General features: G+C 49.4%; 6 protein-coding genes across 6 annotated transcripts; 4 read left to right on the top strand and 2 right to left on the bottom strand.

The window, feature by feature from the left end:
* Positions 1-313: 313 nt before the first annotated feature.
* On the top strand, positions 314-1,678 carry N7481_001095 (uncharacterized protein; the record flags this gene model as incomplete). The annotated part of the gene is made up of 1 exon (XM_057260314.1): positions 314-1,678. One exon carries the CDS (start codon positions 314-316, stop codon positions 1,676-1,678), a length of 1,365 nt encoding a protein of 454 aa, XP_057128146.1.
* A 26-nt stretch (positions 1,679-1,704) lies between these two features.
* N7481_001096 (fungal specific transcription factor domain-containing protein) lies at positions 1,705-3,580 on the bottom strand (the record flags this gene model as incomplete). Its single annotated transcript, XM_057260315.1, is given in 5 exon segments — positions 1,705-1,849; positions 1,866-2,134; positions 2,189-3,096; positions 3,153-3,484; positions 3,555-3,580. 5 exon segments carry the CDS (start codon positions 3,578-3,580, stop codon positions 1,705-1,707), a joined length of 1,680 nt encoding a protein of 559 aa, XP_057128147.1.
* A 1,095-nt stretch (positions 3,581-4,675) lies between these two features.
* Positions 4,676-6,410, top strand: N7481_001097 (cytochrome P450; the record flags this gene model as incomplete). The annotated part of the gene is made up of 4 exons (XM_057260316.1): positions 4,676-4,880; positions 4,941-5,137; positions 5,221-6,216; positions 6,291-6,410. 4 exons carry the CDS (start codon positions 4,676-4,678, stop codon positions 6,408-6,410), a joined length of 1,518 nt encoding a protein of 505 aa, XP_057128148.1.
* A 358-nt stretch (positions 6,411-6,768) lies between these two features.
* On the top strand, positions 6,769-7,182 carry N7481_001098 (EthD domain-containing protein; the record flags this gene model as incomplete). Its single annotated transcript, XM_057260317.1, has 1 exon — positions 6,769-7,182. One exon carries the CDS (start codon positions 6,769-6,771, stop codon positions 7,180-7,182), a length of 414 nt encoding a protein of 137 aa, XP_057128149.1.
* Positions 7,183-7,581: 399 nt separating this feature from the next.
* Positions 7,582-9,370, bottom strand: N7481_001099 (sulfite oxidase; the record flags this gene model as incomplete). Its single annotated transcript, XM_057260318.1, has 3 exons — positions 7,582-9,058; positions 9,151-9,230; positions 9,275-9,370. The coding sequence occupies 3 exons, from the start codon at positions 9,368-9,370 to the stop codon at positions 7,582-7,584; spliced, it is 1,653 nt and encodes a 550-aa protein (XP_057128150.1).
* A 3,015-nt stretch (positions 9,371-12,385) lies between these two features.
* Positions 12,386-13,716, top strand: N7481_001100 (uncharacterized protein; the record flags this gene model as incomplete). Its single annotated transcript, XM_057260319.1, has 3 exons — positions 12,386-12,988; positions 13,049-13,279; positions 13,336-13,716. The coding sequence occupies 3 exons, from the start codon at positions 12,386-12,388 to the stop codon at positions 13,714-13,716; spliced, it is 1,215 nt and encodes a 404-aa protein (XP_057128151.1).
* Between the last annotated feature and the right edge of the window lie 572 nt (positions 13,717-14,288).

The following is a 14,288-nucleotide window of genomic DNA, read 5'->3' on the forward strand; positions in this document are numbered from 1 at the left end:
CGGGTAAGCAGCCACAAACTGAACTTGCCTTGGGGTCCAAAAGGTTGGGATGAAAAAGAAAGCAATTTTTATGATCAAGAATACGGCTCTTTTTTTCCCTTTCAATTTTGCGTTTACGGAGTACAAATCATTTTGTCCCTCGGAGTGTTTTGATCCTTGTTCGGGCTGCGTAATGTCTGCGGCTCCTAACAATACTAGTACGCAGTAAGCAGCGTGCCTGAGGGTGTGAGCCTCGCCCACGTCTGATCAGATTCGACTTGGTGCCACCTTCATCTGACGAGCAGAATAGCCGCCTCTCATTTTCCTATGCTAAATGTATCCGTGGCACGAAAGCCTCAATTCCTGGGCCAAGGGCACAGGGCTACGGATTGATGCCCTCGGTCTCGTTACTCTTCTCGGGGCAGAGGAGATGGACCGTAACATTGGTCGTTTAATGCCCAGCGAGTATTTTGACTATTTACCATTACTCGGCGCTTTTGTAGTAGCTGGAGATCGGTTTACAGAAAAGAAGACCGGCTTCATTCTCTACAATATTTCGGCAGGAATTTTGACTACTGAATTGGCTGGATGGGTCTCACGTTGGATTCGAGCACAGGATTTATGCAAAGTTCGAAGCAAAGTGACCTGGGAAGTGGCAGATCGCCCTTTTCGATGGACCAAATTCCTTTGTGGTTTCACTTTGATCAGTTTACCAATACATGGAATGCTTCTCGCCTTGACCGTACTTTCGGCTGACTGGTGGGGGCTCGCAAATGTCGTCTCTATGATTATATCTGTCGTTGTGAGATGTGGACAGGTACATCAGAATCAAGCTGGTATCGATGCAAATATCGAAATGGCTGAAAAGGAAGCCCAGGCCAAAATGTCCAAGTACGAAGGGGCCCTCCAGCAATTCGAGGCCTGGCAGCGAACGGGTTCAAGTACAGAGACGAGAGACCCTCCTGTTGAGCCAAAGGACTGCCATGAGGCAAAGGTTCTTATGGTGACAGATGACTCGAAGATTCTCACACTTGTTGCCCCAAATTATCTCATCAAGGCGATATTCACCACAAATCCTCGCATCCCGAATCCCTTTTTCTATTTGACCTGCCGAGCAATCGGTTGGGTTGCGTTCGCCGTGCATGTGATTAGTATCGGCATGGCAGAGCTGCCAACACAGATTTGCTCCGTCGTGCTCATCATCGTTGCAACAGTCCTCACAGCTTACAAGGTCGGCTCTGAAGACTCGAAGTCGAAGATATGGAGAGCCTTGCGGAGCCGCTTTGCGCGGGGAAAAGAGGAGGATGAGACTTTGACCTGCTGGGTGACCTCAAGATTGAAAGCCACAATATCCTCATACCCAGAGGATTGGAGCGTGTGGGCGCAAGATGAGCAGAAATTTGCTCGTGACCAGAACGCAAATGTGCAGAAAGAGCGCCTCAATGGGACGGGGAGCAAACCAAAGACCTTCATCGACGTCGAAAGTCTATCGCCGGCTGGCAAGCCAGAGCCTATTCAAGAGCGACGTCAGGATCTTTATGCCTGGCTAGACCTGACAGAAGAGCAGGATAGATGTCTTGTCGCATGGGGTTTGATCCCGCATAACACCGACTGGCAGAATAGCTACCAGGACAAAAAGAAGATTCATCGGCAGAGAGAGATACGTGGCAAAGGTCGAGGAACAGAAAGAAACTGTTAAATAACGTGACAGATGTTGAGAAACCATCATTTTCTTTCCGTAAAAGAGTCAAGCTCATGGTCCCAGTCCCATCGAGGAGAGCCGCTATCTTCTGATGGAATAGGAGACATCATTGAAACAGGGTATTGAAGTAGGATGTCGGGGTCAATGGAATGGCCCTCCTTATTTATGCTGTAGTCTGAACCACCACCAGTCGAAGAGATCCCCCCCAAGCGCAGATGACGTTGGCGGTGTTAGGTAGCCGAATTCTGTATCGGAAAAATCGGGAAAATTGTCTGCATTGAATGGCGCCAAATCAAACACTGGATTCCGCGGATCCATCATAGTCCAGTAGTCCACGACTGCTGTCAATATGGTGGTTTCCGTTTGGGTAAGTTCATGGAGACGTGGCTTGTGGCAGAGGAGAATATCGCTGTATCGTGAGCATTGGATAATGAAAGACTTCAAGGCATTTGCCTATAAAAAGGGTTAATTGACATCGACATTTGAGAGTGTCGAAGAAATACTGACCATCATCTGGGCATTACCCCAGAGCTCGGAAATTTCGCCCAGGTAGTCCAGGGCAGTGCGTAGATACTCAGCCGAGCTTGCACTTATTGCCGAGCTGTCACTATAAAGATAAAATGCGTGTATAGTGCTCGCAAGCAGAATGCAATAACTATAAACCGATGGAACAGGCATATATCCGGCTGCCTTTGCTTCAACTAGGACTGTGACTAACGATCCGGCATGTACAAGACATGTTGCTCGCGTCTCTTCTAGCCAAGCCGGCGGAATCTCAGAATATTGGAAACTCTGTAACTTCAGAGCTAGCAGGAACGGGTGGCTCAGGATGCAATGTGCAAGGTGGTAAACAGTGTGCGATAAGACCATGTGCGCCGTTTGCTCGCGGTCGGTATCTTGCATATCGCTTTGTGAGCGAGGCTGGCCTGGCTCCGCTAGCACAGGGGAATTCCTAACGGCCAGCTCCTTGAGGTTTTCAAGATCTGAGTATATAGCCGAGAACTCCGAATCATTCTGCCATGGTGAGTGGGAGTTTGGCGTCTTGGTCATCATACATTTCACTGCGCGTCCCAATACAGAAGCAAGACCGATACTGATACCAAACATTCCGGATTGGTGGGACATATCGTGGGAACTCTGAGAACGAAGCTGGCGTAATGTAAGAGGCGTTGCTGATTTTGATGAGCCATGGTTGGTAGGAAGATTGAGAAGACAGTCTGAGTCCTTGATCGCGGGTGGTCGGTCGAATGAGCAGCACACAAACCGATCGAGGAGGTAAAGTGACCAGAAGAGATTCCTTCGCTCATCTTGCTCTAAAACAGACAGTTGAGAGCAAGGTTCCGCCATCATATTCAAATCTTGGCTGATTCGAACGGCCATTCCAATCTTGACCCATGCGCCTCTCCGTCGGCCAGCTTGAGAAACGGTCAGCATGAATTGCAAGTTTATCCCTGTAGCTGTTTCTACTAACCAGTCGCATCGATAACCCCAAGAATTGCCAGAGTTTGAATCAACGAGACATCTTCATTGCCATCTAGGCCATCGGGTGACGACATGATAAGCTCCCAGGCACCCCGCGCGTACCCATCGATCGTGCTTTGTTTTCTCTCTTTCCATTGTGATCGAGATGAATAACGAGTGGCACAAGCGATTAAAGCCAAGCGAAGGTGTAAAGGAATTTTGTTTTGCGAGACCTTTAGTTTGAAGAGTTTCGCGCTGAAGAAGCCATATGGTTTATTGTGACAGTGTTGAAAGTACACATCGCACGCTTCGAGGAACACCTTGTCGGGGGTGGGGGAGGCACTGGTTGAAAAATCTTGAGTAAACAATAGTGAAAAAAAAACAGAGACAAAAGAAACCGCACCAGACTCACCTCGGAACTCGTCTATGTGTTGCCATTGAATCGACCTGGTGATACTAAAGTGCGATATGCAATACTACGTGTAGTGCGAAGTTGTTTCAATTTCAATGAATTTTTTTTTCTGTTTCTTATCTGAGGATCACGAGGAAACTTAGTCCCTTGCAGACCCCACCTGATCACAATAAATTGAGATCATATTACTCAATTATATCTCGGTTCACCGTCGCATCCGGGGGCTACCCGGCCCCGCATTCCCGGGCTTCCGCGTTTAACCGCGGTGGGGCTATCCGCGAATAAAGAACGTGTACGGAGTACGGAGTACGAGTATAGACATCACTGGCTGTTTCAGATCACAATCTAGAATGGCATATAGAAAGCCTAGAAGGTCGAGTGGCCACTAAAATTTTACTGATGCAGATCTAGTGAACGGTACCAAGTTGCCTTGCCAAGATCAATTCGGAAATACTATATAGTACTATTGCCCTCTTGCCCAGGTGGTTTCCAGGTCTGATTCTCGAACCTTGCAAATGGAGAAGCCCGAAATTCAAAAAAATAAGTTAAAAACTTGAACCTCCAGTCTTGAACCTTGGAAAGTCCCTGAAAAGGACAGCAGAGCTTGAAGTCTCTAGAGCTGTCAGTTGAGATGTGCGTTAATACTAGTCTCGTACTAGTCTCGTAATAGCACTTGTCAATCTTGGAATAATATTCTCAAGGAGAATCGACGCATTTGAACATTAGACCTTGGACTTTGATATTAGCGCGAGAACCCACCAATACTAGTAATCCTTGGAAGTCACTGCTCATTGGTAGGATCTATTGACCCGCAGAATATTTACTTTAAGCTGCATGCAGCCAGAATCCAAACAGGATCAATTGCACCACACATTCTGCACGGAGATTCAGCCAACCCCGCTATGAGCAAAAGTACCAGTACCGCTCTGGCGGGGTCGTCTATCACTCGTCATGTCCTCCAAGGTCCAATTACAGAGTGTCAATTTCAAAGGAACCCGTTCTCAATCGCGCTAGGAATTCAAGTTCTCATCCCCCCCTTTATACCAAGCGTGAACTCCAGAATCCCTGAATAGGGGGATAAACGATTCATCCACTGCAGCCGCGCTGATATTTATTACGATATGGGTTTAGTCACATTCTTCAGTCCAGCTGTCACGCTGTTCTGTGGCTTGATGATCCTCTGGATCGTCAAGACGATTGCGAGTTATGCCAAACTGCGCCAGTTTCAGGGTCCCCGCTGGACTGGGATCTCGAACTGGCCTCATAGTCTGGCACTGCTTCGGCACAACTGCCACGAATGGTATGCCGAAGTCAATAATAAACATGGTATGCTTTCTCTCCTGGGAAGAGTTCACTTCGATGGATAATATTCTGAATACGAGATAGGCCCTATCGCCCGTGTTGCACCTCGAGTGCTGATTACGTCCGACCCGGAGGTTTGGATGCATGTCAACAATAAGCCTGGCTACAAACGCTCCGATTGGTATTATGCTGCCGCGCGAATTGAACATCGCAAAGACAATGTTTTCACTCAGACGGACAATGCCAAGCACGACCGACGAAGGAAGCAGATGGCTCCAGGGGTATGATAGCCTGTTCATCTTTCCGAGGTTCCATCTCACCATTTGAACGAAACAGCACCATGCTGACAGATTCTACTGTGCAGTATTCGGGAAGGGAGAATCTCCAGCTTGAGGGAGCTATCGATGAGCGAGTCCAGGATTTTCTAGACCTTATCCGGGCCAAATATGTCTCAACTGACAACGATACGGTACCCATGGACTTGGCAAAGAAGGTCCAGTACTTCACTCTCGATGTCATTAGCAGTGTTGGCCTCGGTAGTAATTTCGGTATGCTGGAGAGCGATCGAGACGTGGATAACTACCTATCATCGCTGGAAGAGGGTCTCGCTATCGGAAATACCGCCCTCGCCATGGGCTTCAGTTGGCTCACTCAGGCACCATTCATCGGTAAATATGTGGCTGCCTCACCCAAAGATAAAAACGGGTTTGGAAAGATGATGACTGCCTGTTTTCAAATTGTCGATGGGCGTGCTGCGAGTAAGACCGATAAGCGATCCGACATGCTGGCATCTTTCATACGTCACGGTCTCTCGGGGGATGAACTTCGCAGCGAGGCCCTAGAGCAAATCCTCGCTGGTTCTGATACAACGGCGGGTGCCATTCGTGGATCTCTCCTGCACATCATGACCAACCCACGTGTCTATCACAAACTACAGCGTGAGATAGACGATTCTGTCAGCAATGGACTTGTACCGATCGAGGGCATCATTACTACTGGTCAAATTAAACAGCTTCCCTATCTGCAGGCAGTTATCCGCGAAGCTCTCCGAGTTTGGCCACCCGTGGCAAATATTTTCTCGCGTGATGTCCCACCTGGTGGTGATACTGTTGTTGTTGATGGGAAGAGTGTATTCCTGCCCGACGGTGCTTGTATAGGGTATTCAGCATACGCTATGCACCATAGCGAAAGGATATATGGCAAAGATGCCAAGGTTTTCAGGCCCGAGCGATGGTTTGAATCAGACTCTACTAAGCTAGCTGATATGGTCCGGACAAATGAGCTTATATTCGGTTATGGGAAATACCATTGTTTGGGCAAGACCGTGGCTGACATAGAGATCGGAAAATTGATATTCGAGGTGAGATACCTTTCCACCTGGGCAACTTTAAACTATAAAGTGCTTTAAACTGATGAATTTTGAATTACGCGCAGCTCTTCCGAAATTTCGACTTGTCACTTATCAACCCGACGCGTCCCTGGGACGTGAAGAATTATCTTGGGCTTTTTGCGATCTCAGATATGTGGACACAGGTTACAGAGCGTAACCCCTAGTTTACTTTAATCGGATACGACAGGTTTCGACTATATATACATGTGCATATTTTTCGGATCATTGAAATTTGATTTAGAATAGCTACACTGGCGATCAAGTTCTGCTGCTCCTACACACTCAAGGTTCCACAAATACCAACTTCAAGTTGAAGCCCTGCATCTGAAATCCCCCGATCGGGTATGGTCGGATTACTATCTAGAGCGGTCCGGGCGGACACCGTTCTGGCCCCCACCGTGTCATGTTTATATGTTCGAGGTGATTTCACCACTCATCAACGCCCCGCACGCAGTGTAAAACCCAGCTTTAATTACTTCAAGTTGAAATTTCTCTCTGAACCGATATCGCCCTGACACGAAAATGACCATCACCGCCCTCATCCACGCCTATCGCAAACCGGGCCTCTCAGTCGATGATTTTAAGAAGCACTACGAAGCACATGTTGATCTCCTTGAACGCCTGACCGCCGATGATTTCCCGCTCTCGCATAAACGGACATATGTTGCTCGCAACTCCGTTGAGACTGCCCCCGATGGAGCATCCTCCCGCAATGCCACAACTCCGGCAATCTTGCTTGCCGGCCACCAGGCAGATTTCGACTTTGACGCTTATGCGGAATTAATATTTGCGGACCAAATTTCTCTTGCAGCCTTTGCAGCTAAGACTCAGACTCCGGAGGCGGCAGCCCAGATTGCTGCAGATGAGGAAAAGTTCCTTGATCGCTCTAAGACTGGGATTGTGATGATGGGGGATGTGATCGAAACCACGAAATGAAACAGGGAGGCGCGAGATACCTAGCAGTGGAAGCCCTCTTTGTCTAATATTACTTCTGTGCACTTTTATTCGAGAGTACCAGTGGACGACTCCTTTCAATCGTTGGGCTATTTGTTTTCGAAATTGCTCATGTGCTTACTAGTTTAATATCCATCGATCGGAAATAAATTAGGAACACTGCCTAATTACTTCTTTCAATTTATCCGGAAATAAGTACTCTATTAATTTATATATTTAAAGGATTGCTAGCTTAATTAGAAGATAAGGCATGCTTGCTGCCTAGAAAAGGGGCCGAGACAGTCACGGATGATCGCAGATTTCAATGTGAAGAAATCAAAAAGAAAGGTCATAAAATCACCTTGGAACGAGATGCTGTAAGGTGCATCTTCGATCTCAGTCTCAGTCTTCCACATCCCGCGGATCATGTGTATTCCAGAAAACTTCATATTCATCGGAACTCTGGACAGGCATAGCTTCGTAGCGGGTCAGCGGAGCCAAAGGCACACCCATTTGATCATACTTGTCCAGTCGTTTCCTCGTGATTTCCCGGCTCTTATTGATACTGTAGACCTTAATTCGATGAGCGGAAGAAGTAACATGGAGCCCCCAGTTCCATGCTGCACGGATATTCAGCGGCTGGGTATTCAGCGAGTTATCCCAGCACCGACAAACGATCTCAATCCAACCTTCCACTTCGCATGGAAGGTCCAATTCCCATGTTCGCCAAGTCCAACGTCCTTTCTTGGACATGTTCTCCGCCGGAACTTCGTACCAGGTGAAGCCCCCGTCTGCAGACAATTCCACTCGCTCGGGCCATCGACCCCCGCCGGAATATGCCCAGCCCTTGCAGCGAATTTTCCCGACGTGGATGACCGCTTGCTTTGTCCAGGGGGACATTATCGCCGAACTGACCGGCATCTCCTGGATCTGGATCCCGTCCGTCGGGCGGAGGTTGTATTTTCCCACTTGCTGGTTGAAGTAAAGGTACTCTCTGCTCTGGACCGGAGCACGAGATGTATCTTTGATGGCTTTGATACGATATAGCCATTTGACACTGCGGGCACCAATATATCCCAAAACAATTACCCGCAGAGGATATCCGTGGATCTTGGGAAGTGGCTCGCCATTCATTTCCCACACTAGAAGGACTTCGTTCGCTTTGACCTTTGACCAAGGTACGCTGACAACGTAGTTTCCAACTTCTAGATCCTTCACATACGTCTCGGCTCCGTAGAGCTCAAGATGCTTCGCAGAATTGATAAGTCCCCCGCATTCCTTGATGACCTTCTTCAAGCTGATGCCCACATACCGCGCCGTACCAATTGCACCTTCAGCCCAGGGTGCCTGGGGCACCTCGTCGCCCTGGCCACCGTAAAGCCCGATCTGCTCGATACGGCGAGTTCCCGAGCACTGCATCGTCACGGTCTTTTCGATTCGAGGAAAGCGACTGTCGTCCATCAAGTCGTTTAGGGAAAATCGTTTCGGCGTTTGCACCAGCCCATCAAGCGAGAGGTCCCACTTATCTTTATCAATTATCGGGATGCCGCCATGGTTTCGGACGAAATGGAGGGGATTGGGCGTGATGGATTTGGAAGTAACCAGCCGTTTGGGAGGTTCGCCATTGTAAGGGAATTTCAGAAGGTGCAACATGTCTGGATGTTTCTCCAATAGCACAGTTCGCCACGAGTCTTCAGGAACAGGCGTCAACTCCCCGCCAATTGCTTCATGCCAGGCCACGAAATCATCTCCGGGTAGAACGGGGTTTGTCCCGGGGATAGGGCCGAACATGAAGTCTGGACAATCCGGGAAGCTTTGAGAGGCGAGGAGCTTGTGGGCGCTTGCTTTTTTCTCGGGGAATTCTTCCCATTCGACATATCTGCACGGAAAAAGTGCCATTGTTAGTACTCATCAACAACACAAGAGGAAAATCGCCCAATTGCATGCACTCAAGAGCTCAGATAAACATACCCTTTCCAACCAACTCGCTCCCGTTTGAACAATTTCTTAGGATCCCCAACTGAGGCAATAGCCTCTTCATCCTTAAAGACCTTGCTTGCTTTAGGAGGATAGATGTGAACAGTTTCTCGCTCACTCTGATCAAGAATTGGCAATTTGTGAGCAGCCATCCCTGCTCGATCGTCCACTCATCGGGACGATTAGCCGTGTCCAATGACGCCTTGACCGACATATTTGCGATACTTGAAGATTTGAGGAAAAGAATTCAATGTGATATCATAAAGAAAGCAAGAGGCCCCGCGGGTACATGAAGAGATTTATGATAGCCCTTGGAATGTTTTGGTGCCCGCATTTGAGCTTGATATGACCTCACGACTTTTGGCTGAACTATACCACTTGCATCCTTGCCCTTCCATGGTTCGGACTGAAATTCCGGCGGGAATTCTGCACTGATAGTTAGATAGTCTAACAATATCAGCCAATGGATACTTTGGTAAAGGCAAGGCCTATCAGGATAGTTGAGTTGCTGTCGGATTGGTATTGGCATTATTTGCGAGGTATACAGGTCTCTAGAAAATGTGTAGATCAGACACATTCCCAATGAACGGTAAATCCAAATAGGTTGGATGTCCATACTACGAATCGCTCAATTGAGCTGAATGCGGGTGTGTGCCTTCATATTTCTTCGTCTTTTTGCGGTGATTGAAGTGCTTGTTCTATCCCTTCTGATTGAATTTGGAGTGGTGGGCGGTATAGAGTTTCTACAACATTCCTGGTAGCTGGGGATATTTACTCATCTCAATTCACCGCACAAGTCATAGTGCCATCTCTTAGCTTCCGATGGCCATCACTTGCGACCATGCATACTAGTAGCAATATATACTAGTATGAGAGCTCAAGTAGAGTCAAGATGGAGCCGTGCTATAAGCATTCGGGTCCAGGATCAAGTTAGTTGGTTTCGTTTTAGGGTTAGTGGTTATTTGCGACCATAGGTTTCTTGAAATCTACGAACGCATCATGGACCAGAAAATTGAAGCGAATCAGCGAGTCATACAGATGCACTCGAGCACAAGGATACCTAGTTCACGGATCAACCCCTGTTACAGTTGACTTTGGCGAAAGGTTAGTTCCCTTGATGGCTTTTTCGGACCCCGGCGACGAACGATGGGACCGGAAACATATTCGCTTAGAATAGGCTGTTTCAAAGCAAAAGGGTCGAGAAACAAGCTTAGAGACATGATCGACAAACACTTCTCGATGATGCGCTGGCGAAACGATAGCAAAGACACTGTTATCGCGGCCGCGAGCGCCCGAATCAACCCAACCCCGCAAGGAACTTCAAAGAACCCCTGTCGCGATAGACACAAAATTTGCTGGAACCGACTTAGATCGCTGTTCGAAGTCAAGACATTTCGATGAACAAGTCGCTTCAAACCGGAGGGGGTGCTGCAGATTGTTTCTTTACCCCTGGTGTTGCGAAAGGCCGGGAGCAAAAGAATCACCGGTGCTGGTGTTTCACCTTGCAAAGCTTCTCCGTGTGTTCGGCTGGACCCTGCGAAAAGAACAAGAAAACATTTTGAAAAGGGGTTGGGGGCGGGCAAGGGGAAAAGACCAGTCATCAACTCCTAGCTAATAACGAGATGAAAATTGAGTTGCGCGAGTTAGGCCGTCGCTGTGCTCATCAGCGAATAAATTGAGGATTCGGATTGTGACGTGATAGCCTCACGCCAATCTGCACGAGTAGAGCAATGCGAGAGCCAGAGCCAGATAGCAGGGTCCGAGTGGAGCGGGTCTGGCCTGGGCGCTGGCGCCCGAGAAGGGAGCACATTGTAAACGAAGGATCTCTCATTTCATCTCAAATCATCTCAGCCGCGGATCAGCCCTGCCCTGCCTTTTGTGAGCCGTGTTCAATCTATCGTTCAGATTGCTACGGAGTAGAAGAGTCCAGATCAAATGGCCAGCCGGGGGACCCGTCCAAAGTACCGGCATCCCAGGCGGTCCCCACCGGGCCGCACGGGCAAGACGGGCGCGGCATTTGAGGAATCTTTGGAACTTCATCTACCCCAGGCTCCCGCAGTGGGATCCAGGGCAGGAAATGGAGGATGAGATGAGTCCAGAACGTGCTCGATGCCGAGCCGCTGTGTCTATCCTCATCTCCAAGGGGGAAGTACAATGCGGACCCTGGGCCGGGATGGGTGGCGGGGTCTCATATTCAATGTGAAACGGTCGCTCGGGCGGACACACTGATTGACCCTCTGGTGAAACACTGAAACGGTGGCTGCAACACCCGAGCCCTTGGATGTGGATGAACGACGGGCGAAAAAAAGGATAGGAGGAGTGGCAGGAGTCAAAACTGATCGTGACAGTGGACTAAACCGACTCAACCTGAAGCGACGGGGCGATGATGGTTCCCTGGGAATTGTAGAAATAGTTCTTGAGGGGGTATTTGCAGGTGGGGATGATGTTTACTCCTTATTCCATGCACCATGCTCGGTGTTCCACACTCGTACGCCGTTTGACAATGGTGTCACCCAACACGATGTTGTCCGACCGAAAAGTACAACCCGGAAAAATTGGTCGTCATTGCGCCACTCTAGCTGTCATGGAGGAGACCGACCTCGCCTATTCGTTGGTGGGAATTCCAAGGCTGGCGAGGTGAGATTAAAGGTCCAGTTGAGAAGGCGGCTGGGGGGGCTGATTGGACTGGGTCCGTGTTTCTGTGCCTGGCAGTGGGGCGATCCACTCGGAGTATTCTTGGTATCTTCCATACAGACTCATAGTTGGAGTGATGGTGATGAAGGAGTGTGGTGGGTGTGGTGGGAGTGGGTGGTGGAGATGGGAAGTTCCTTTGAAGGAAGTAATTACCGTACGCTCTCTACGGAGTACTTACTCTGCCATAGTATAGTCTACTGTATAGTGTATAGTGTATAGTGTATTGTATACTGTACAGCACTCTATGGCAAGTGGGCCTTAATTAACTCTGCTTCATCTCTTCTCTGCTCTTCTCTTTTCTTTCCTCTCCTCCTCTTCTTTCCTTCTTCAAGCTGTGCTTTCCACCTTCTCTTCGTTTCTTTTCTCTTTCTCTAGAGAATATTCACTCTTTTCTACGCGAATCGACTTCGCCCACATTCTTTCACTTTCTCTCTCTCGCTGAATTCACAGTTTCTAGTTCATCCTTGAACTATCTACACTCACTCTCCCGACATTGACTGTCCTTGAGATTTTACACAAACCATCCCATTTCAAAATGCACGGAATGAACAAGCTCGCTCTGGCACTGGTTGCCGCGATGGCTGCTGTTGGTGAAGCCGATCTTCACGATATGCACGCTCGTCACCTGCATGCTCGTGGCTCTGGTCTGCCTCTGCCTCAAACTACTCAGACTCAATACGTCAGCCCCGTTCCTGAGCCTATTCCGACCCAGTCTCCCTCCGAGTCTGCTGTTCCTGCTCCTTCGGAGTCTGCTCCTGGTGCTTCCTCTAGCGCTTCTTCTGGTGCTCCCTCTGGTGCTGCTCCCTCCAGTGTTGCTCCCTCCAGCGCTGCCCCATCTGGCACTCCTTCTGGAACCCCCTCTGGTGCTCCATCCAGTGCTGCTCCCTCTGATGCTTCCCCCTCTGGCATTCCCTCCGGCTCTCCCTCTGAAAGCCCTAGCTCGTCTGCTCCTTGGACCATTCACACCTCTCGTCCCCACATCACTGGACGTCCCAGCTCGAGCCCCGTTGTTTCGCCCACTTCCGCTCCTATCTCTACTCCTGTTGTTGTCACCTACACCACTGGCACTGGTTCGACCGCCAGCGTTGTGACCACCACCATCTGGCGCACTGCCACCAACCACCACACCGTCACTGCCGTGAGTATCTCTTGATATATGGGCCTGATTCTCAAGATCGATTTACTAACATTGAGATAGACCGAGAGCAGCGGTGCTCTGGAGACCCCTGGTGACCAGAGCCACAACCAGGACACTGGATCTGATGAGACTGAGGGAACCTCCACTGTCACCTCCACCCTGCACTCCACTGCCACCAAGACCCTCACTGTCGTCGAGGCCCCCAGCTCTGCTGCCGCCGGCAATGGCTCTGGCTCTGGCGAGTGCGGCGCTGTTACCGTTACTGTGACCGCCACCGAGACCGTTACTGCTGTATGTGCTAAAAGAATCCTGCAATTGAACATCTATAGACTAACATTACTTCGCAGGACGGTACCGCCGCCACCACTGCTCCCGCTGCCAACAACCACCAGCAGGGCAACGGCAACGGTAACGGCAATGGCGACGAGGGCGATGACACCACTACCATCCCTGCCACCGCTACTGCTATCGAGACCGCCACCGAGACCCCCAGCGTGACCGTCACTCCCTCCAGCACTCCTTTCCCCAGCAGCAGCGGCCGTCCCACGCCCTCTTTCACTCGCCGCCCCATCTCTTCGGCCCAGGGCCACGCGACTACCTCCGTTCCCTACGTCCCCGGAGGTGCCACCATCCTGCCCATCCCCAGCGGCTCGCCTTCCTCCAGCCCCGCTCAGCCCCAGAAGCCTGAGTCCACCGGCTTCTTCGCCCGTCTCGCCCGCCTCTTTTAAGCCATAGACGGACGGATGTCCGATAGAGTCCCTCATCCAGCAACAGCCTGACACGACCACCGGTCAATGATATGAGAGCGTTTTCTTTTTCGAGTATTTTCTTCAAGTACAGCTGCGTGCTGGTGTTGTACCTATTTTTGTGACAAGACATGGCCCTTGGGCCTTTGGTACAAGCGGACTAGCCTAGCCCGGTTTACTTCTTTTTTCTTCACATTTCTTCACATTTCACTTCTGATCTACCAAGCCTTTTCTTTTCTATTGAAAATTGGCTTTTTAACTTGATTTTTCTTCTTTCGCTGGATTCTCATCGATGATGTCGTTGAGATCTAGACGCCTCTTTTGCCCTTCTTTTCATTTCTCCCAATGAGAATGACCTTTTTTTTTCCATCCCACTTATGTTTTTTTGTCATTTCCCAATGGGACTCGGAAAAGCACTCTCGTATGTTGACAGGTGAATGGATGAGGACAATTTTGTTTTCCTTTTCTGGTGTTATCTTTCTTTTCTTCGGTTGGGTTGAGCTCCAAGGGAATCAACGTTGCTGCACATCCAACTTCTTGTACAAAATAATTTT

This window comes from Penicillium waksmanii, assembly GCF_028829765.1.
Source record: "Penicillium waksmanii strain IBT 27052 chromosome Unknown utg000001l:1.0-4852451.0:1.0-4856178.0, whole genome shotgun sequence".
NCBI lineage: Eukaryota > Fungi > Ascomycota > Eurotiomycetes > Eurotiales > Aspergillaceae > Penicillium > Penicillium waksmanii.